Here is a 24,468-nt window from a genome sequence, read left to right on the forward strand (position 1 = left end):
GTTTAACGTCGGTACTTAATATTTAATTTTTTAAAAGTACCGACCAGTGGGTCGACACTTCCATATAAAAAGCCTGACCCCCAAGCCAGTCACTAAAAACACGACTCTATCGCTTTTAAAATAAAGTCTATATTTGAATAACCGCAAGGCTTCAAGTTCGAGATGCGAATCATTACCAACATACAGAATCTTAACATTTTGTTATCTATGATTTTGTGATTACTGAAGGTTGGCAGCTTTGCAATGACTTTTTCACTTTTTGAAGTTGTTTGAAAATTGTATAAAACAAACATCTGAAAAAATTGATTTTTGCTTGAATATCAAGTGAATTGGCTATTAAATTTGTGCTTTTATGTTAAGTTTTGTTGCGTGTCACCGATTTCGTGAGTTTAATTACATTTTCACCGACTCCTTGAAAAGTGATACCTACTTATTATTTTCGTCTGAAAATATTTCAACTAACATGGAAAGCCGCATCTGCAAGAAGTGTACGATTTGTGGAGTACGTAGACTCCCCAAATCGAGCATATTTCTTGCAAAATTTCCTCTTGACCCTGATCGGTAAGTCTTACAACTTTTGTACTCTTGCATCATAATATGACAATTGATGTTGATGGTGTGATTCGGCACTAAGGGTTTTGGCACTCATTGTGTTACTTGTATCAGTACGTATTTAAATCAGCAAAGTCTAATTAGTAATCCATCCAATTATATATTATAATATAAAACTTGTAACTTGTACCTCTTATGCTACTTTATATAGATTATAGAGGAAAGATTTTATTCCTTTCGACAAATAAGGCTCTACTAAAACTATTGGATCCATTCCAAAACTTCTTCCAGCATAAGAATGCTATATTATCCAACAGTAACATAGGCTACTGTATTGAATCCTAAGTTTTGAGAACTAAGTCTGATGACTGCTTTGAATGACTACAAACAAATTATTATAAATCTTTCAGATGTCGATTATGGGTGAAAGCATCGGGCATTGAAGATTTAGTTTATGTGCCAATTGAAAAGTTGCATCAGCTCAAGTTTATCTGTGGTGCCCACTTTACCCGTCAATGCTTTAATGCAAAAGGGAACCGGTTGTTAGCCAGTGCAGTGCCAACTGAAGGTCTCATGAGAACCCCTTTATCTGATGACCTTTTTACTGAGTTTCCTTTGCATATTAAATCATATTATGATAAAATTAATCCTGCTGGAAAACATACAGGTAAGTGACCATTGTATTTTTTTTTATTTTTAGGATTCCGTACCCAAGGGGTAAAAACGGGACCCTATTACTAAGACTTCGTTGTCTGTCCGTCAGTCTATCTCTCTGTCTCCAGGCTGTATCTCAAGAACCGCTATAGCTAGACTTCTGAAATTTTCACAGATTGTATATCTGTTGCTGCTGTAACAACAAATCCTAAAAACAAAATAAAATTAATATAACGATGGAGAGCCATGCTTCGGCACGAATGGGCCGGCTCGACCGGAGAAATACCACGTTCTCACAGAAAACCGGCGTGAAACAGCTCTTGCGCTGTGTTTCGTCGAGTGAGTGAGTTTACCGGAGGCCCAATTCCCATCCCTATCCTCCCCTATTCCCTTCCCTTCCCATCCCTACTCTTCCCTATTACCCTATTCCCTCTTAAAAGGCCGGGAACGCACCTGCAGCTTTTCTGATGCTGCGAGTGTCCATGGGCGATGGAAGTTGATTTCCATCAGGTGACCCGTTTGCTCGTTTGCCCCCTTATTTCATAAAAAAAAAATATGTAAGAGGAGCTCCCATACAACAGACATGATTTTTTGGCTATTTTGCTCTATATAAGTAATGGCAACAGTTAGGCACCTGAAATTTTTACTAAGGCCTGAATTATATGTGTACGTTAATTAATAATAACATTAAAATAAAATATACATTTAAGGGAGGCTCCCATAAAAAAAACTAAATATTTGGCCTATTTTGCTCTATAACAGTACGGAACCCTTGGTGCGTGAGCTCAACTCGCACTTGATGGATTATTATGTATGAAGTCAGTCAACCTAGGCAGATGTTAGAAAAACTTTTCTACTTTTGATTTTTTCTAATTTCTAGTAGGATAGTAAACATCTTAAACCTTATGCATTTTTTCCAGATAAACTTATGTCTACTACCGAAAAGATAAACATGAATATGGCAATTGAAGCAAGCACTGAAATAAATGAGACAGAGGCACATATTTATCAAGGTAGACATTTCTTTTTTTAGTGTTCCGCACCCAAAGGGTAAAAACGTGACCCTATTACTACTGAGACTTCGATGTCTGTCTGTCTCTCCAGGCTGTATCTCAATAACCGCTTTAGCTAAACTTCTGAAATTTTCACAGATTATGTTTTTCTTTAATTGCCGCTATAACAACAAATACTAAAAAATATAAAATAAAATAAATATTTAACGGGGGCGCCCATACAACAAACGTGTTTTTTTTTTGCCTTTCTTGCTCGATATCAGTAATGGTAACATGTAGGCACTTGAAATTTTCACAAAATCTTCAATTATATGTGTTCTTTAAGGGGGACTTCCATACAAAAAAAAACAATTTTTGGCCTATTTTTGATCTATGACGCGACGGTACGGAACCCTTCGTGCGCGAGTCCGACTCGCACTTGGCTAAATTTATTTTTCTGTTTTATGGAGTAGCTGTGGAAATTATCATAAAGTTAAGTAAAAATGATTTTAATTTTCAGGTGGACCAGTGCTTACTAATGTCCATAAAACATATGGTACTGATAATTTTGTACCAATACCTTCAACCTCGAAAACTCCTACACACTTGACATATAAAAGAAAAAAAGGAGGTAAGAAATACTACTATTTATACTTCATTGCAGCCCGTTCACCGTCAATGATAAAACATTGTCGTTTTTTTCGAATGCTTCTTTGCTGCTGCTGGTTTGTTTTTGTGTTTCCTTGCAATGTAACATTAAAATTTAAAAAAGAAAGTATGTGGCACCTCAGTATTGTTCAGATGTGCAGCACTTGGCGGTGAATGGGTTAACACCCACTCAAGGTAAAATTCTGTTTTTTGTTGCCCCACACTTTAATAATATAAGAAAATGTGTGAGAAAAGTACCTGTGGAATGGTCTGTCTGTTTTGCTAGGTACAGCAAGGGAATTTTTAATCCCTATCCTTATCCGCTATCCTTATGGATTTGACCTCGACGAGGTGTAAAATAATAAAACACCGAATGACATTATAATATAATGCTGGCGACGCCTGCAACAGTCATGAGCCGGACCCAGGGAACCAAAAAGAAAAAGATGCACAAACAGAAAAATTAAATTATATTCTTACCTACTGGGTGTGACTCATAATGCTTAAACAATAAGCAATTATGTACCTAATTAATAAAAAGTAACAGAAATACCACAACAATATTAGTTCTTCTAACAAAAGTTGTTGGAAGAGTTATATTTTGTTTAACAGAAAAATGATTTATAGAAGAATTAACAAACATATTCCTATATTAACCTTTAACCTATAATTTCAGTAGAAATGTATCCTACGGCGAACATTGAAATTTCGGTTCAGAACATTGTATCACCAAAAAAATGCAAGACTGGTTTTGAATCTTTTGTTAAAAAAACATATACTTAACTGTTATTATAAAAATTATAACTATAATGATTTTGTTTGAAAATTCATATATATTCCAGGAACCACAATGCAGATGGGGGGTGAAGAAATTCTGGTGCAAGGCTATAAAACATCAAGGAAAAGTCGAACAAATGGTATGTATCAAATTAAAATTAACATTCTTATTACTCACAGGACAAACCTCTTTTTCATTAGAAAATCTAGGGGAAAGGAAAATGCATTGTCCATCCATACTAATATTGTAAATGTGAAAGTGTGTCTGTCTGTCTGTTACCTCTTCACGCTCAAACCGCTGAACCGATTTTGCTTTTTGGCATGAATATACTCTGAGTCCCGAGAAAGGACATATTATAGTTTTTATCCCGGAAAAATGTACGGTTCCCGCGAGATAATCTAATTTTGGCGCAACGGAGAGCGCAACGGGCGTCATCTACAGTTTCATGTACTTGATCTGTGAATGTGTATTTTTTGTTACAGATGAAATAACTTTAACAAAAAGAGAAAGGAGAATATTAAAACGTCTACAAGAATCAAAAATCACGATAAGGAGAATGGCAAAGTCCTTATTAAATTTGGATAAATTAGACTCTGATATCCTTAAATCGATTGTGGAAAATGCAGTCAAAAATTACAAAAAAGCCCCACACGGAAAACGATGGCAACCGCAAAACAAAACCTACGCTCTGTCTATTTTTAAGCGTTCTCCTAAAGCATACCGGTATTTGCAAAAAATGTTACCACTCCCAAGCACACGATCACTTCAAAGGCTTTTAAAAGAAATCCCTATGGAACCTGGCATTCATTCTAAGATTATACAGATATTAAAAGAAAAATCTGTAGAAATGGAAGATGACGAAAAATACTGTGTTTTATTGTTTGATGAGATTGCCTTGAAGAAACGACTGATCTATAATGAATCACTAGATAAGGTTGAAGGATTTGTTGACCTGGGAAATGGTGAAAGTATGGGCAGAAACAACAAAATTGCAGGACATGCCTTGGTATTCATGATACAAGGCCTGAAACAGAAATTTAAACAACCGGTAGCGCATTATTTTGTTGAAGGAACAATAGAAAGTGAAAAGTTAGCAGTATTGATAAAAAATATTGTGAGAGCCATACAAGAGGCTGGATTCAATGTTCTTTCGACTGTTTGTGACCAAGGCCCCACTAATATTGGTGCTATTAATTTATTAAGAAAATTTAATGGCCTGAGTACTGAAGCCAACTATTTTCTTATTGATGAACAAAAAGTATTCATAATTTTTGATATTCCACATCTATTTAAATCGATAAGGAACAATTTTTTCCAAGCTGGTATTATGGAGTACAAAGGGAAAAGGGCGAAATAGTGCCATTTGCAAGAAGCAGAAGAGAGGAATAGGAATTTTTTGAATTTCAAGAAAATTACATCAACAGTTGTGAACCCTACATATAAAACTAAAATGCGTGTTAAATTTGCAGCTCAAGCATTAAGCAACACGATGGCCGCGGTTTTGAAGATGATGGCATGGAGCGACCCACGTTCAGAAGAGATCAACGATACTGCCTACATTGTTGAAGAAATGGACAAACTTTTTGATTGCACAAATGGACCAAAATCGCCAGAAGATGTAAAAAAAGGGACCAGGGAAAATGTTTCAAAAAAAACAAAACACGAGGAATCTTGGAATTATTTAAAGTATATTCATACAATTAAATTTCTAAAGTCAGACTCTCAAATACGTTTGAGAAATGTGCGTTGCATCCAGGGTTTAGAAACTTCTTTAAAGTCATTAAAAGATATTTGGAATTTTTTACACAGAAAAGCTAGTTTCAAGTATTTAAATTTACGCCAACTAAACCAAGATTCCTTGGAAAATTTGTTTGGGAATATTAGACAGCACAGCATAACAAACAGAAATCCAACATGCAGTCATTTTAATGCTGCTTTAAAATCCAGTGTGATTTCTGGATTAACAGGGCCGCATAGTCGTGGCTCAAATTGTGAAATTGACTATAACAAACTGTTTATATCTCATGCAGAATTAACTAAAAAATCTGAGTCTGAATTAATGCTTGAAGCTACGTGTCTGAATGAGAATTCTGATAAAGAAGAGGCAGATGTTTGTTATCCTATGCTGTCGCTGCCCGAAGAACCCGAGATTGAACATGTCGAAATTTCTTTTTGCAATTTTGAGGAACAACCAATTGTATATGTTAGTGGATACTTAGCTGCAAGAGTTCTTAAAAAATTTGATTGTGAAAGTTGCAAATATTTCCTTAAAGAAGAAAATCCAGATCTAAATGAGCCATTATACAAATTTATATCATTAAAAGAATGGTGGCAAGATAAAATTTCTCTTACTTATCCAAAAAAAGAACTTTGTATTTTAGTGAGTGAAGCAAAAAATGTTTATGAAAGTACAATTTTGCCTGAGCTACATCAGCTTCATATTGCCCAATATTGTACCTTGCAATTAAGTGTCCACTGCAATATGGAATGGTTTAAGTGCAGTGTTCACTCTAACTCTGTTCATGAATATTTATTGACATTTTTGAGCAAATTATTTATAAGAAAATCTTGTAAAATATTTAATACTGAGTTCTCAAAATCCGAAATTGATGTCGCGGACAAAATTAAAAGAGCTCAACAACAAAATAAAGACCACTAAATTTGTATCTTGTGTATTTTTTAAATATGTTACACGGGTATATTATATTAAATATTTAAACATGGATTTTTGATTTTTTTTGTTTGATTATCCATGTTTAAGTATTTTCTTTCTGTGTAACATTCACTTTTACCCAGAAACAAAACCCCGAGGCCCTACCTACCCCTAGGATATTATCAATAGAAAGGCCCAACACTAGTATCGATATTCGATAATAAATTATAATTACTAGTCCACATCACTAGAACTGTCAAATTATGATCTGTCTGAAGGTTGGCAGTACTGTTTGTCGGTGATCAGAAATCTCTAGGTTGGTACTAGTTTGCAGTCTAACTGTCGATGTGTGCGTGAGCTCAACTGTTTCTATGGTAGTGCGGTCTCTTAAAACGTAGTGATTATATTCTCTTTGGTACCGACGTTAAACTTACACCTGATGATGAATAATTTCGAAACCGGTCGTGTTATTTGTTAAAAGTTATAATAATATCTTAATATAGTGGAAAAAGTGCAAGAAAAGTGTGTTTTATTAGTGTGCTAGAAGGTATATTAGTATTTATGGTTTAGGCTGGAATCTGGATTTATATGTCACCGCCCAAACGCGTGGATTTGGGGACTACACCGCGACCGCACGGCGCACCGCTATTTAATTGAATCGTAATACATTTTCTTGTGATCTTGCGGAATAGCATACTTATTATTTACTGATAAGAATGAAACCTTCATGATGATGTGTGTTGTTGCAGAGCGACCAGGGCTCGCCGTTCCGGCGCTGGACGACGAGCGGCGGCGCCGGCAGCAGCTACCGCCACCACGACCACCGGCAGCTCTTCGCCAAGGTACTGCCACCATCATCACGATAGTCCAGATACTGAGTTCACCTACGACAATAGTCTTTAGTCAGTTTTTGAGTTCTTGACTATGTGAGACAAATCTGTCTTAAATCTGTTTTGAAATTGTATCGGAACTGTCTTGTCTAACTATAGCCTAAGAAAATTAAGCCGAAAATGGACGATCAGCGGAAATAATTCGTGTAGTTTTGAAAATCGCTACAGTTATTCCTTGAGATATCCAGATAAACATATCGAAAATCCCCAAGGGTGGGGGGTGAGCTAAAGGTGTAGGGGGGGGTCAAAGGACCCTTTTTTTAGATTTTAGCTCATAAGTCTAAAACCTGCACAAATAGCATAACGGTTACTTTTAGGAAAACATTCTACATAAAATTTCCTTTAAATATAATTTTTTTTGTATGGTCGATACTTTAGAAGTTACAGAGTGTTCAACTTTATATAGGTATAAAAAATGTGAATAGGTATAAATAAAATAAAATTGGTATGTTTTCAAAATATATTCAAAACTAGAAAATAATAATTAGACAGTCTTAATTAAATCAATAATTTTCTTCTACTACATCATCATCATCTTCACCTTCTATATCTACCAAATCTACAGGTACGCCATTTGTACACGAACCCAAGCAGCCGTTGCATACTAGACTGCACGTGATACCAGCTTTTCGGCATCCACAATTACCAGTGCAATCACTTTTGCAGCGACAAAATATTGACTTCAGCACGGTGTCAGGAGCTGGAGGATCATGAGTGGTAACAGGCTCGAGGTTTCCATCAGCTCCTCGCTTCCATCCCCGCATTTCAGGAGGCAGTGCGTTACCTAACCACTCTTGTACTTGGTGGAACACTCGGAATGAGTGAAATTTTGCTGATCCTTTTGTAGGTGGGAGAGAGGAAAGATCTGGTTTGGATTTGGTGCTGAATTTGACAAAAACTGAGTATCGATGTCTGTTAAGATCAAGCTGATCAGTGGCTGCACGATACATCGTCAGAAAACATCCTTTCTCCTGACTCTGCTATTTCTTCAGATGTTGATGTTGGATTGTAGAAGATGGCGGCAATATCCTTGATTTTTGGTTTTTGATCAAATAGCTTAACAACTGACACTTTGCCTTTCCTGTAAATAGCTGAAGTTGTGTCGCAACCGCTGAAGCTATGTAGGAAAAGAATGGAAGAGCAAAATGAGAGTTTTTGGAGTTCTTGTGAGGAAAATATTTGCATTTCCACTTTACCTCTTCCTGGCTTCTAAAGAATATTTGCTTATCTGGTGGTGACAGAGCCATAAGAAGGACTATTAAATCTATATCTTCCCCAGCAACAGCAACCTCAGGATAGTTTGCGACTTTTTCAATTGCACTTTTTATAATTGTACAATCAGCATCACTAGGTGCCACTCGTGTTTCAATTTGCTCTGCCTGCATTTTTTCTGTGAGGAGTTGTATAAGTCGAGACTTGTTTTTCGCATTAGCTAGGAAATGCTCTTGTTGAACTGTAACTTTCATATCAAGACTCTTCATCAAGATTCTCGCTCGTGCTCGCTACTATAAGGAGATATTAGTTATTAAAAATAATACTTTAGCACATGGAAGTAAGGTTCATTTTAATATTTCAAAATGATGAAGTAAGCCTTCCAGCTGTATAGTACTTCCTAATTCCATGGTGACTAGTCTAACGTTTTGTAATAATAGCAGCTAGGACAAATAATTATCTGTGAATAGCAGGTATTTGAATCAGAATAAGTTGTTTTCTTAGTCTCGGACGTTCGATGCGTGTTATTTTCGCGATTCGAACTTTTGAGGAATTTGATCCCCCCTGTAGTTCCTAAAGTATCGACCGTACAAAAAAAATTATAGGACATAATTTAGAGGAAATTTTATGTAGAAAAATTTCCTAGAAGTAATCGTAATGCTATTTGTGCAGGTTTTTTACTTATGAGCAAAAACCTAAAAAAAGGGTCCTTTGACCCCCCCCTACACTCTTAGCTCACCCCCACCCTTGAGGACTTTTGACATGTTCATCTGGATATCACAAGGAATAACTGTAGCGATTTTCAAAACTACACGAAATATTTCCGCTGATTTTATTAATTTGATCGTATTACTAGACATATTATGTGATATGAGTTATGACACTGAAGGTATCTGCGTAGAGCGGGTCAGTCAGGTAGGGAGAGCTAACCTTGATTTGACGCCAACTTTGTCTATAGTATTCTAGTAATTCGGCGACTATACAATCCAATAAAATATTGCCACCTAAGCGTAACTCATGGGCGTACCACAATTCGATACTTGCATGTCGCCAGATTAACATTAAATGCGTCGGCATCAATTGTTCCATCAGGATAACATCAGTAGTGCGTTCACCCCGGCCGCCGCGACCTCTATGCCGAGGACGTAGGGCTCAGTTTAGGTTGGCAGGAGCTCCGAGGTAGCTGGAGTGTACGTGGGAACTGTGTTTCCCGGGAGAGTGACTCATGAGTCATGACAGCTGACGGCTGATTAGTAATTGTGCTGTATGAAAACAATTCAGTCCAAATGTAAACGATATTTATTATAAGTTTTCCGTCCATACTAATAGTAGTATTAATTAGTATAATACTTACTTTATACTATTACTAGCTGTCCCGGTGAACTTCGTGTCACTTTAAAACCTTCCCTGGACTTCTGCGAATATTTTAAGACTAAAATCAGCCCAATCCGTCCAGCCGTTTTCGAGTTTTTAGCGCGACTAACACATTTGAAAATCCATTTCTATATATATAGATAAATGTGATTTGGTCTGTCCGTCTGTTACCTCTTCACGCTCAAACCGCTGAACCGATTTTGCTGGGTATGGATATACTTTGAGTCTCGGGAAAGGACATGATGAGTTACACTCAAGTAACAGTGACACACCTAGCCGAACTTAACAATATTTGTTTGTATAATGCTAAGTACTCACATACGGTTTTGCTCGATAGTTTTACTCCGAATCGAAAGAAATGACATATTTGACATAATAATTCCATCGAGCCGGCCCAAAGCGAGCCTTCGAGCTGTCAGTTTTGCGGTCACACGGTGGTTATTGCTCGATTTGGAGTAAAAGTATCGAGCAAAACCAATAATATTCTATGTTACTAACGTAACTAGATTGGAAGTTTACGGTAGCAACGCGTTGCCACTTCGAAGATGCCTGCAGGCATATCTCACATACATAATGACATAACGAATATATGACTTGACATTGTCTTTTGAACAAAAAAGTGGTTACGCATTTCTGAGAATCTTTTGTAAGACATTGCTACTCTAGTATTTTAGAAACTCATTGAGCAAAACCGTATGTGAGTACTTAGCATTATACTAGATAACGCCCGCAAATCCGTTGCCACGCCAAAATTCGTCTATCGCGTAGGAACCGTACATCTATATCTATATAATATATAAAACTCAAAGGTGACTGACTGACATGGGGATCTATCAACGCACAGCCCAAACCACTGGACCGATCGAGCTGAAATTTGGCATGCAGGTAGATGTTATGACGTAGGCATCCGCTAAGAAAGGATTTTGATCAATTCTACCTCCAAGGGGTGAAAATAGGGGATAAAAGTTTGTATATAATAATACATCTTAACGCGAGCGAAGCCGCGGGCAGAAGCTCGTTTCAGGATAAAAGTATCATAATATGCCCTTTTCCAGGACTCAAAGTATCAGCATACGAAAATTCAGCAAAATATGTTATCTATATCGCATTTATAATATCAGTTCTTATTTGTTTCTAGCAAATGAGCGAAGGTGCCCAGGGGTTGTCCAGTAACGGTGGTGTGGCGCGCTGGTCGCTCGGCCTGGAACAGCTGCTGGCCGACCCCGCCGGAGACGCCGCCTTCACACACTTCCTGGACAAGGAGTTTGCCGCTGAGAATATACGGTGAGCACCCGGGAACTGGAAGCCTACTACGAAACCGTTTTGAGACTCAAACAATCGAACGAGAATGCCGCGTCATGCTCTAACAACGTCTCCGGCCGGCATGTGACCGGCCTACATTGTAATAAGTCTTAATCACATAAGGACTAAGGAGCAAGTAGCAATTATTGCTCCAACCTCCAACTGGAGGTTTTTTTTTTATGAAATAAGGGGGCAAACGAGCAAACGGGTCACCTGATGGAAAGCAACTTCCGTCGCCCATGGACACTCGCAGCATCAGAGGAGCTGTAGGTGCGTTGCCGGCCTTTTAAGAGGGAATAGGGTAATAGGAGAGGGTAGGGAAGGGAATAGGGGAGGGTAGGGAATGGAAGGGGATAGGATAGGGGATTGGGCCTCCGGTAAAATCACTCAGTCGGCGAAACACAGCGCAAGCGCTGTTTCACGCCGGTTTTCTGTGAGTACGTAGTATTTCTCCGGTCGAGCCGGCCCATTCGTGCCGAAGCATGGCTCTCCTACGTATAAGGTTTGCTTCATTCATATTCCAAATCCAGGATTCCAACTCCTTTATCATCCATCCATCCAGCCAGACCTCTCTTTCTCTCCTGCAGGTTCTGACAAGAACTACCGCAAATTAGGAGCAACTGTTCACTGTTGCTCCACAGCTTTACTCAGGTTATGTGACCTCTCTTTCTCTCCCTTAGGTTCTGGCGGTCGTGCGAGCAGTACCGGCAGGCGGACGGCGCGGCACGGCGCGAGCTGGCGGCGAAGATCTGGGAACGCCACCTCGCGGACCGCGCGCCCGAGCCCGTCAACGTGGACGCGGCCGCGCGACGAGCCGCCGAGCCCGCGGACCACGTGGAGCCGCCAGCTGACCTGTTCATCCAGGTGAGAGTGCGTCTCTATCTGACATGCTGGTTCCGGTGTGTGTGAGCAGGATAGCAGTATATTACAGAGCATGTGGAGCCGCCAGCTGACCTGTTCAACCAGGTGAGAGTGAATGGGATATGTGAGAGTGTTCTCTTTCTTACTTGTGTAAGCTACCGCTTATAAAAGTAAGAAGTATGACAAGCTGAAAATTATTATACCTAGTGGTCGGCTTGTCTCACACGAGTCTTATTTTCAACGCCTTTTTTTTAACACGGCCCTTTTTTATCCATCCCTGGCGAGTTTGGGATATCGGCTGGAGTATGTGGGACTCCGATACGTAGCCCGTAGGGTCTACCCACTAAAACTCCATGGTGCTTCTCTCCTCGCTAAAGTTGCGGGTACGGATAGAACCTATCGCAACGCATTTTCAAGTCCTAGCTCGGCAAAGGTTTACTGGCTGTCTCGAAGCCAATGTTTAAATTCGAGTTGATAAAACGCATAATACATAATTATTATATTATTATTATATTTTTGTAAAATATAACTATAACTAACATATTTATTATGTATGTTGTTTCAGGCCCAGAAGCAGATCTTCAACGTGATGAAGTTCGACAGCTACCCGCGCTTCCTGCGGTCGGGCGTGCACGCGGAGTGCGCGCGCGCCGACCTGCGCGGACAGCCGCCGCCGTACGCGCCGCAGGACTCGGACGCCAGCAAGGTCAGTCATACGCTGATGATTATTATTGTACCATCGAGTTGCCATCGAGGATATTGATTCCTAGGCAATTGACGGACCTACGTCATTTGGTCGGATTAAATGTCAATGTTAGCTCATAGCTGTGATCGGTCGGATGGGTTTGACGTAACGAATCAACTTCTCTAATAGTAAGTACATACAAAATTTCTTTAAAATCAGTTGAGCCTTTTTGGAGGAGTTTGCGCACAAACACTGTGACACGAAAATTTCTGTTTTTTTTTTTTTTTTATGAAATAAGGGGCAAACGAGCAAACGGGTCAGCTGATGGTAAGCAACTTCCGTCGCCCATGGACACTCGCAGCATCAGAAGAGCTGCAGGTGCGTTGCCGGCCTTTTAAGAGGGAATAGGGTAATAGGGGAGGGTAGGGATGGGAAGGAATTAGGGGAGGTTAGGGAAGGGAATAAAGTAGGGGATTGGGCCTCCGGTAAACTCACTCACTCGGCGAAACACAGCGCTAGCGCTGTTTCACGCCGGTTTTCTGTGAGAACGTGGTATTTCTCCGGTCGAGCCGGCCCATTCGTGCTGAAGCATGGCTCTCCCACGTATAAATATGAACCACGTGTAAGATTAGATAATAATAACTGAAATTAAAATATATTACAGCTAAAGAAGTCAGCGTCGAATGTGTCTGAGCGTCGTCGCAGCGGCGGCGCGTCGTTGCTGCCATGGCGGAGTCGCGCCGCGTCGCGCGATCGCGCTGCAAACCCCGCCCCCGGCACCGCCCCAGCGCCCGCGCCGCCCGCGCCCGCGCAGCCGGAACCGCAAGTCACTGATGTGAGTACGCATGTACGCACTGCGTCTACGTTAGAGCCATTCCACACGTTGCGTTGCGTCGACGCAGCGCTGCCGTTTGACGCATAGCCAGCCACACGGGCGCTGCGTCATCGCAGCGTTATTACGAAGCAGTATTAATGTCAACACCGCTTCGTCTCGGGGGCTGTTGTCCGTCATGTGTGAGTTGCTACGACGCAGCGCGCCGTGTTTGGTTATATTTTGTACCTTGGTTATTTGTATGTAAAACAACGCAACGGCAGCGCTGCGTCGACGCAACGCTGACGCAACGCGCCGTGTGGACTGGTTCTTACGCTGAGTCGTGATCCCCTGCGCCCGTGCTGCCTGCGCAGCCTGAACTGCAAGTCACTGATGTGCTCGTACGCACCTCGCACGTATGCGCACGCAGGGACGCATATAGTTCGCACTACCGGTGAAGTCGCAAATTACTGATATGAATACGCACGTAGGGACGCATACACACAATATATAAAAATAAAATGAAAAAAAAGTTATACATATATTTTCTGAATAGGTTACGAAGTAACTCAAGTTAATAGGTAACAAAGTGCCGTACCGGTGGTAGGTTAGGTTATACTTTCCAGAAAGTTATGTACTATCACGTTTTTGTGTTGTTGTACGTTATTTTGATAAAGCTATAATTTGTCAATTGTTCCCGCTTTTCCTGTTGGTACTGTTTGTATGTGTGCATAGACACGTACGCACCAGCTTGTTATGTGCGTCACTTTTTATCACATCGCGAATCACGTAGAGTCGTGTACGCATTACGTACGCACGGTTGCTTGCGTATATGACGTTCGGAGTTCGGACTTCGTTAAGAGGATACCACAGCGGCTAGAGAAATGAAAAAAAAGTACGTGTAATATCTATAGTTGTCTCCCTTACCTCAAGCCTATACCGCAGAACGCGATAGAGACAACTGCAGAAAATCCAGAAAATCAACGATTCGTTGTCCCCTGATTCCTTCTCCAAAACTTAACCGATTTAAGTACTTTTTTCATTAAAGATTAAAAAAAGGCTTGAGCTGTGTTCCTATGTTTTGCTTTTTTTGTATAATCTATCCAAATCTGTTTTCTGGACGTTTGAACACAGTGGAAAATCAGGCCATTTTTTTGGGTTTTTGAACGTTCATATCTTATTTAATAATTAAATTATGAAAAAAAAGAAAACATAGGGACATTGTATTAGTGGCCGTAGATATTCAGGAAAAAAATTATAACTCTACTAGCATTATCCAGGGAGGAAACAGGGGACAACGTTTGTATGGAAAAAATGGCGGTGTGGAATCCTCTTAAGCGACGTCATATAAAACGTTCAATATAGAAAGTTTAATTGTTTTCCTGCTTAATTAATTACGGCATTTACAGCACTTTCAAACAGAAAAAATATTGTATTATAATTTCAAAAATGCTAGAAACTTTGCACTTATATGACTTTAAATACCCTTTAGTCTGCCCTCGAATGAACTGAAATAACTTATCTGCATTGAGTTACTGACACGTCGACACAACCTGACGTGGCGTTTGTCAACGCGGCGTGCTTGCAGCACAAACAACTGTGCACAAACAGACCACCACAAGGCGCAAACACTCGCAATACGATGTGTATGTTGCATCAGTTGTGTCGATATGACTAGAGATTATAGGTGAAATGTGGATAAATGCTTTGAAAAAATTCTAAACACGGAGTATTATGACACGACATCATTAGTATATTTGACATAAATACGGAACCATAAAAATAAGTGAAGAATAAGTTACGCCGTGCTAACTGTTAGAAAATATCCTTCTTTATCTATACTAATATTATAAATCTGCAGAGTTTGTTAGTTTGTTTGTTTGAACGCGCTAATCTCAGGAACTACTGGTCCGATTTGAAAAATTCTTTCAGTGTTGGATAGCCCATTTATCGAGGAAGGCTATAGGCTATATTTTATCACGCTAAGACTAATAGAAACGAAGAAAGAGAGGAAAATGTGGAAAAAACGGGGGGAAATTATTTGAAAGGGCTTATTTGATGTACTTAATTAATTGCATTATTTTAATGATTCATGCATGATCTGTAATAGTGATAATATAATATTGATTTAATTAATATTAAATATTAATATTTTCGGAATGCATTCGTTTATTTTATTTTCTAATGGTGAAAAACACAATCTTATACACACACATATCTTTTGATTTTTGAATCAGCAATGAGCAAAGTATCGCGTCTTCGGGAATAGAAGACTTCGTGGTTTAATATAGATATAATATAATTTTGATCAATTTTAATATAAACATTATAGTCTATACTTACATATAATAAAATGGTAGGAAAGTCAATTCTGTACATTGAACATTTTTGAAAAATAATACTTGCGACGTGATCTACAATCGATATAGAAGCCAAAAATATAGTTTTTAGAATTTTTGTCTGTTTGTCTGTATGTATGTCCAGGATAAACTGGATGGATTTACTTCAAATTCCGGTCAGAAAAAAGTGCAGTACGCAATGAAAGCTCATAAAATTTCCTACAAATTTCTCCTTTACACTTTGTATCTATCTCCACTCCTTTTCTTGCTATAAGCTTTTATCTCTCTTATCTATACAGATTTCGAGTGTCGTTTGATTAATATGCAGCGAGCTTCAGCACCGGTCGTTTCTTGCCCCCCCCCCCCTCCTTAAAATTTTCCTCTACACAAAACTATGTCACGGAGTTATATTTCTCCTTTTTAGGAACAAAGTAAGTCATCTATACATATAATAAAATCGTAGAAAACTCAATTCTGTACATTGAATAATTTTGAAAAATAATACTTGGGACGTGATCTACTATGCTGACGCAGACGAAGTCGCGGGCACCAGCTAGTTATAAATAATAAGGACGAGAGAGATGTACTATGATTTTCGTTGCTTTGTCAGACGCTAAAAGAAAACGGAATAAAAAGCTGTAGAAACTACCAGCACATCGTTTCCATTAGGTTCTTTTTCTTTTATCGTAAAAACCACCGTTTATTGCCTCAACCTTTTTTTTATCTCTTTTTAAATAAAGGGCTTTTGCCATACATGGTATCAATTGGCATGCCAGCCCCATCGTATCTTATAGCTATGATTAACAATTAATTAAATATCCCATACAAACACACTGCCGCATCACTTGCAGGTGAGGATATTATGCTTACATACCAACTAAAATCAGTAATATTAACCTTAATAATATGCTTTAGTTTTTGTTTATAAATAAAGTTCTGAGTTTTGTTTATAAATAAAGTCTCTAAAGTTTTGAGAAGGAAATTCCCAAGGTACAGTTTGCTTCCTGCAAAGTAAATGTTGTTTGTTATTCAGATAATGTTATGAAGAAAGTAATCAATGATTTTAAGTGATAGCAGTGCGTTATCATGACTAGACAAAACTCGTGAGCCTCCACTAACAGACTGAGTCTTCAACAAATATACATACAGAAATAAACGTTGCGCAATATACATAATTACATATACATACTAATATTATCAATGCGAAAGTGTATCTATCTGATTACCTCTTCACGCTTAAGGTGACGCCGCGTTAAAGTAAAAAACCGTCTTGGATATGTTTTAGATTGCTTGAAGCAATGGAACAGCAAAAAATGGAAAGGGCGTAAGCGACAAAATGGTTTTTGTCGTGTAATTTAAAAACCATAAATACATTTCTTATAAGCTATGGGCAAATTAAAGTGTATGCTTGAACCAATCTATGTACAAATTTTTTAAGCTTAAATCATTCTACTCTGTTGGCAAAATAGGAATCTCTTTTTTACAGAGGTCTTTTTGATTGATTATTGTGTTATAAAAGTTGACCAATCGTGTTATGCTATGGGTAATTCAAAGACAAAGACATGATGAATACTGACAATGAACTTTAATTTCTTAGCTTTAGTCATAGCTGAGAAAAATCGATATCGCTACAGCCAAATTATCAAGGCGTCGCCGCTGAAGTCTGAACCGATTTTGATAAGTATGGGGATACCTTGAATCCTGGAAGAGGGCAAAAGATACTTTTTATCCGAGGAAGGAACGGAGTTGCGGCCATCAACTAGTACTACAGTAAAATAATATTATGATCTCTAAAATTGTTGTTCTCTACTTGTTACGTAGTTGTTAATGTTATTTTGATATCGCGTGGTTTATTAATTAAGATAATTATTACATTGCTTGTTATATTATAACGTAGTTATGGATAATCAGTTGCATAATGAGATAAGCTGTGAGTGCCTGTGTGTTATACACTAATAAAACACACTTTTCTTGCACTTTTTCCACTATATTAAGATATTATTATAACTTTTAACAAATAACACGACCGGTTTCGAAATTATTCATCATCAGGTGTAAGTTTAACTTACACCTGATGATGAATAATTTCGAAACCGTATATCTTAATATAGTGGAAAAAGTGCTAGAAAAGTGTGTTTTATTAGTGTACAACATGAATTTCCACCAAGAACCGACAGTACAATCAATTACCTGTGTGTTATATTTAGTTAATTTCAATTTGGGTACAAACCATTAACCAGATGGCGCTTTTTCTTTTTAATTTGAACCTATTTACATCTACTACTATTTACATTACCATCTACTATATGTTTTTTTTAATAATGTAGGTACCGTCCGTGCTACTCTAGACATGACAGCTGTTTGACATGACAAGTGACAACAGCTCCATCTGGCTGCAAACAAATTATCGAAAACCCTCCTTAGTATCAATTTTGCACGCCTAGTTATTAGAAACACTCTAACATTGTATTATTTTATTATTATAACAGTACTTTATGCGTGGATTTATAAAATGCTAGAGGACGGAGCGCGCCGAAGACTTGTAGTGACGCACCTAATTCAAACCTATTGTGTCTCGAGTCTCGACCGAGCGATCGGCCTTATTTGGCACGACTTAAATTCATCACTATTTTGTTTGGCGCGCTACTTCCTTTAGTTTTTTATAAGTCCATGAGTTTATGCATGTAAATGATTTTTATTGTTATCTCCAGGTGGTGATGTCGGGCGCGTTGTGTCGCGTGGTGCTGCCGGACGGCGCGACGTCTGTAGTGGGCGTCTCGGCGGCGCTGCCGGTCGGCCGGCTCGTGGAGCGGCTGCTGGCGCGGCGGCGGCTGGCGGCGCGCGCGTACGACGTGCTGCTGGCGGACGCGGCGCCGGGCGAGCCGCGCGCGGTCCCGCCCACCGCCCCCTCGTCCGCGCTAGGGGGGAGGACCGCTGCGGTCGAGCGGAGAGCGGTATGTATTTTATGCTACTAGTAATAATAGCTCCAACACCGATTTCGATGACGGTGGCTGGTTTCATTGAAACGCAGAAGTAATTTTATAGAGCCTAAGTGTGTGCACAGTACACAAGATTAGAGCACTCTCTATTCCTTTACTCTCATAACCCAGTGGGACGGAAGACCGACACGACCGGCGAGAGGTCAGGCGCAGGACCGACTTTTTACATGCTCATCCGACGCATGGATCGTCTCACTTGTCAGACAATCAGGTGATCAGCCTACTACTAGACCACGGCGCGTTAAATAGTAATATTCTCTCATAGGGCAGCGTTAAGAAAGAATCCTGCGGGCAGGAAACCCAGTCTCGCCCGGCTGGTCTAAGTTGGCACCGATTAATGTTTTCCTTAACTGTAAGTTTGGTGTCCAACCAATCAGAATTGATTGGAAACCATACTTACACGATCTCTGATGGCATGTCATTAATAAAAGATGTCGTTTGGGTAATTTGTTTCAATACCGGATCTGTCACGTGAATAGTACGTTATAAGGTCGCTATAACTTATTTTCCATGGTGTATGTACAGGTGCTGCGGCTACAGCTCGGCGGGCGAGCGCTGCTCGTGCGCTGCCGGCCGGCGCGCCGCCTGCGCCACGTGCTGCGGCCCGTGCTGGCGCGCTACTGCCCCGGCGCCGCCGCCCGCGTCACGCTCGACGCCCGCCCCGTGCACCCCGACACCACCGCCGCAGGTGAGAGGGGGACAGCACATAGTACGCGGAAATGATAGGCAGATAGTGGACCTATGTAATTTGGTCGCGTTTAGTCAAACCCAGTCGTTAGACCAGGGTCCAGGACTAACTTTGAGTTGACATAACCCCACCATACGACAACGTGGACATACGACACAAAAGGACCGACGAAAAAGCATGACATAGATGATAGAGGATCCCCTGCCCTCTATGATATATTTCGAAAAATCAAAATTTCGTGTCACCTGATATGGATATGTGGATGGTTATCTTTGGTCACAGTCATAAATGTTAGTATACGATTAGAAACGAGATAATTATTATTATCGCAAGTGAGGAGACAAGTGTGTGAGGCTGCACAGGCAGGAGGGCCAGGAGCAACACGATGAGCGTTTTTACGCTGCTTTCCCATGAAGATGTGGTGTTTATTCCGTCAAGCTTATCCATTTTCAAACCTGGTTCGCCAAAATTTCTTCTAGTCTTCTAGTAAAAAGTGTTATATTTCAGAGTTAGACGGTGCTCGGCTCGTGTTGACGTTGGAGACGGACGCCGCGATCCCCGCGCCCGCCGACACCGACGACGACCTGTCAGACCTCGCGCTCCGCCTGCAGGACGACGATGATGATGTATGTATACTTGGTATCTAACATATACAGTAATATACCCTAAAGGTGAGACCGCACTAACCGAAATTAAGAGCCTGTCCACACGGGCGTTGCGTCGACGCAGCGCTGCCATTTGACGCATAGCCGGCCACACGGACGCTGCGTCGCCGCAGTGTTATTACGAAGCAGTCTTAACGTCAACACCCCCCTCCCGCTTCGTCTCGGGGGCTGCTGTAAATCATGTGTGCGTTGCGACGACGCAGCGCGCCGTGTGAATAGCTTGGTATTTGTATGTAAAACAACGCAACGGCAGCGCTGCGTCGACGCAACGCGCCGTGTGGACTGGCTCTAAGGGCCAGGCAACAACACTGCGTTGCGGCGTCACATTGTATAAATCTACGACGCCGCAAAACGCATCGTGAAAATTTCCGATGTAAACAGTGCTATGCTATATGAAATTTGTGCGCAGCGACATCGCATCTCAATAGAATAGATCAATAATTATGTGAGATGTTGTTTTTGCGATACGACGCCGCAACGCACTGTTGTGGCCTGGCCCTAAGTGGCAGCGACGCGACGCGACACGTCACAGCCAAATATTCTTTGTATGAAATCGTATGTTATATGGTGAGTAGCGTTGCTTCCGCGTAGTGTCCCTTAGTGCGGTCGCACCTTAAGGCTGCCTTGCCAGTTGCCACGGGAGCTGCGTTGCAAAAAAGGTGTTTTTAAGATCCATTAGAATGAGCTGATCGAAGTCAGGCAAACGAAACAATTCTGTTGGTTCTTAAAAACACGCTTCTCTCAAAGCAGTGGTGGTGGTGTTTAATGTTTTGTTTGGTTTAAACGACGGCGTCACTAGAAAATGTTTAGAAAATAAATATAATTTTGCACTAACCTAATAAGATGTAATTTAAAGTAATAAACATTTCCAGGTGAGCACGCACAGCAGCATGTCGGGTATATCGGGCGCGTCGTCGTCGTGGCCCCCCGCGCCCCTCGCCGCCCCCGCGCCCGCCCCCGACCGCGTGCGCGCCGCCCTGAAGCCTGGCCCCGCGCTGCACAATCATCCCCCAGGTAATATACAGACATTTGATACGGCTTAAAAGACCATATGTTATAACGCCTTGGACCCTGTATAAAACTGAAATACTGAATGTTCAATCGTACTAAATGGCTACTTAAGTTTTCATATCACTGTCTCTTTTTTTTTATAAAAGCCATCAAGATCAAGTCACCAATATTCCTGTAAAATTAGTCCATATTGGTTTTCTTTAATTATCAAATTGATTATTAAAAATGAACATAGGTTTTCACTTTTCACTAATCCTGTGTAAAATTATATATTATGACCTGTCTTTAGAACGAAATATAAAACACAATAGACTAGCACATATTATGTAGGTACATATCTATTATTATTTATCGTGTAAATAGTAAAATATTTCGTTTTTTCTATCTAGCGTCTTTAATTACTATTGCCTTATATAACTGTAATCATATAAATTTCAGACTTCCTAGAGAATCTACGCGAGACGCAGCGACAGCGGCTATCGGCGCGCACGCCGCCGCCCCTCCCACCCAAACCGCCCCGCACAGCCCCCACGCTCGTGTGACTTCGCCCACCGCCCACCGCGCAACGCGGGCCGGAGAGACAGAAAGAGAGAGAGACAAACTCTCGCCAGGGATACAAAAAATGTCATCAAGAAAGCGAGAGACTGTGAAAAATCTCTCAAGGACTTATGGTAGTTATAATGGAATTGAAGGGATGGGAAACCTGCTAGGAAAGGTTTTGTGACCGAAAACATAACACGCTACCTTGTTGAAGATAGGTTTAAGTCAACATGATGGCTCCCAGTATGTGTGCTAAGAAGAAAGGCGAATGTTGTGTTGCATACCAAATATTATGTAGATTCTTTGGTTGTGGAGAACTGTGACATAACACATAAGTAAATGTCAGTGTTTAGTGCCTAAATCTCTGTAAATGATTATTGTAAAATAGGAAATATGACGCAAAGGTCGTAACAGAGGGCGCTACCGACCAACATCCGACATGTTGCAACCGTCATATTAGAATGTTGACAGAAACGTTGTCGAACAAAACGTTTTGTTGACTGTCTGTGCTGGTGCTGCCTCTAGCGTAAAAACATTGCAGTAATATATCCTATTACAGCAATGATTACAGCAAATAATTAAATTATTGAGCAACATTCAGAACTATTGATAAAAACTTTTTCATAAACAAAAGTATATTTTTGTATTTGTATATTATTTCTAAAACAAAGAAAGTCATTTTGACCATAATTATTATATCTGTAAATATAGTCATGATATTATAGGTTTAGTAAAGTAAAAATATGTTTGGAGCTCTTTTATAATCTGTAAATGGATATTTTTATAAAATTATTGTATGTAAAAATGTACTACTTAATAAATTAATGAACATTTGTTAGATAAACTATCAGTCTGCAATACATATCTTTAAACCTTTCATAATTGTTTATCTTTGAATCATTTTCTTTCTGAAAACTGCATTAACAACAATGTTGGGCAAATCCGTTTGTAACAAAGAAAGGTTTCTCCCACTAAGAAATAGAATGAAAAATTTATATTTTAAAATAATTTATTCTATTTTTATGGACTTGTTGCCCAAGGCATTTGTTTTTGATAAAAATCCTGAAGTCATTCAAAATATCGAGGCTCCGAATTTTATACTAATTTTGAAGTTTTTTTACCTAGATTTGCCGTTTGAACTTTGATCTACAGGTTGTGTCACTCTCTTGCAATATGAATTATGACACATATTGTATGAATGAGACATCGCAAATATAAAACTTGATTATATGATTTTTACCAAAATTGTTGTGCTGCAAGGGCGTACCCAGGTTCTGGGCCAGGGGGGGGCAAATTACCCAGGTTCGGGTGCCAGGGGGGGGCAAATCACCCAGGTTCTGGGCCAGGGGGGGGCAAATCAGATTTTTCATAAGCTAGGTGTTTATAAAGAATAAAAAATTAGTTGTAAAAATATTGTATTGCAAACAAATGGCAAAAATTCGTTCTTAATTTTTAATTTTTATAGATAAAAGTACTAGATAATATACTTAGTAGGAACGTCAACATGATCCAGGGGGGGGCAGCTGCCGGTACGCCCATGTTGTGCTGTTATAAGTCATAATAGCTTTGTGAGCTAGAATTATTTGTATTATATACTGAATGTAACATACTATATATTTTATAAATAATATCCTTTCTGAGTATTTGGAAGTGTAAATATAAAAAGATAGTAAATGAATAGCAAAAATGTTATGTAATGGAGAATGAATGATTTCATGTTATATTACATTCCTTTGGCATTCTACTTACATCCTCATTATTAATCTGATCTGTTACAAAAGTCTTCCACAATGAAATGGCCACAAGAACAATAATTAAAATAAAAATTGCACTTAGGTGATTTTTGTATATAATATTTTATATTTTTGATATGATTGTCTATAACTGATTGTCTGCCAGATGGGCATATTATTCCAAAGTGTGTAAGCAAGATGGCAACTATGTCCTGTCGCTTGTGACGTCAATACTGTAATTTATTGTGTTATAAGCTCAAAAATAAACTTTAAACTTGTTTCTTTAATTATAGTTTTATTTACATACTTGTTACTAAGGATCAATTTATAACAGCGCAGAGTCGAAGCGAAGCGAATTCCCAATAACTGAACACAGAAAGTTTAACCTTAATTCCAGAGCGTAACGCATACATTACTTCTGCGAGGCCAATCAGTGTTGGTAGGGCGCATCGACGCGAATTCGGGCGGATGCGCGCGCCTCGATTCTCAGAAGTAATAAAGTGCGTTAACGCTTTGGAGTTAAGGTTGAATTTGTTATGTTCAGTTTTAACAATTCGCTTCGATGCGCTTCGACTCTGCGCTAGTATAAATTGACCCTAACATCAATGGAAATATCCTTCACAAAGCTATAATAATAATATTCATGTTTGAATGAAATAAAGGATCCTTGGGATACTAATAGGTTTTTTATTATTAGACTTCAGGGTGGTCTGGCAGTGGTAAGCAACAGTTCAAAATGTCCGTCAGTGGAAGACGAGATCAAAACTCCATAGTTGTTGGTTGTTCCAACCTGTATACGGGCTTTAGGCTCTTTAGGCTGCGTTTACACCAGAGATGTATTGTGAGGCATGTGTTTTTGAGAACCAATAAGGTCATAGCACACATATCGATATGAAACTCCCTACTGCAACGCACACTAAGCGGAACCGTATATTAAATCGCTTCGCCTCGGAATAGGCTCCAAACCGGGATGCGACGAGTGGGTCAACTGACGCCTGGTTGACGGCGAGGCGAAAGGCGATACGGTGACGATCCCTTACCCCGAGGTTATATTATGTGCGCGTGACCTTTAGAATCGCTT

General features: G+C 39.7%; 1 protein-coding gene and 1 long non-coding RNA gene across 2 annotated transcripts in view; both read left to right on the forward strand.

Moving 5' to 3' along the window:
* Nucleotides 1-21,860, forward strand: part of LOC121736212 (regulator of G-protein signaling loco) — a 99,673-nt gene extending 77,813 nt beyond the window's left edge. Inside the window, exons 4-13 of the mRNA XM_042127300.1 lie at nucleotides 7,027-7,119; nucleotides 10,892-11,037; nucleotides 11,736-11,919; nucleotides 12,482-12,622; nucleotides 13,266-13,436; nucleotides 18,463-18,705; nucleotides 19,276-19,438; nucleotides 19,946-20,064; nucleotides 20,976-21,117; nucleotides 21,553-21,860. Of these exons, the coding sequence (XP_041983234.1) occupies nucleotides 7,027-7,119; nucleotides 10,892-11,037; nucleotides 11,736-11,919; nucleotides 12,482-12,622; nucleotides 13,266-13,436; nucleotides 18,463-18,705; nucleotides 19,276-19,438; nucleotides 19,946-20,064; nucleotides 20,976-21,117; nucleotides 21,553-21,656 (1,506 nt within the window). The 3' untranslated portion in view covers nucleotides 21,657-21,860. The remainder of the gene's footprint in view (nucleotides 1-7,026; nucleotides 7,120-10,891; nucleotides 11,038-11,735; nucleotides 11,920-12,481; nucleotides 12,623-13,265; nucleotides 13,437-18,462; nucleotides 18,706-19,275; nucleotides 19,439-19,945; nucleotides 20,065-20,975; nucleotides 21,118-21,552) is intronic.
* On the forward strand, nucleotides 172-4,465 carry LOC121736216. Its single transcript, XR_006036983.1, has 7 exons — nucleotides 172-561; nucleotides 963-1,219; nucleotides 2,127-2,219; nucleotides 2,719-3,041; nucleotides 3,523-3,594; nucleotides 3,689-3,763; nucleotides 4,107-4,465. It is a non-coding gene; the product is annotated as an uncharacterized LOC121736216 (long non-coding RNA).
* Nucleotides 21,861-24,468: the final 2,608 nt, after the last annotated feature.

The sequence above is a fragment of the Aricia agestis genome, chromosome 18 (genome assembly GCF_905147365.1).
Source record: "Aricia agestis chromosome 18, ilAriAges1.1, whole genome shotgun sequence".
In the NCBI taxonomy this organism is placed as follows: Eukaryota; Metazoa; Arthropoda; class Insecta; order Lepidoptera; family Lycaenidae; genus Aricia; species Aricia agestis.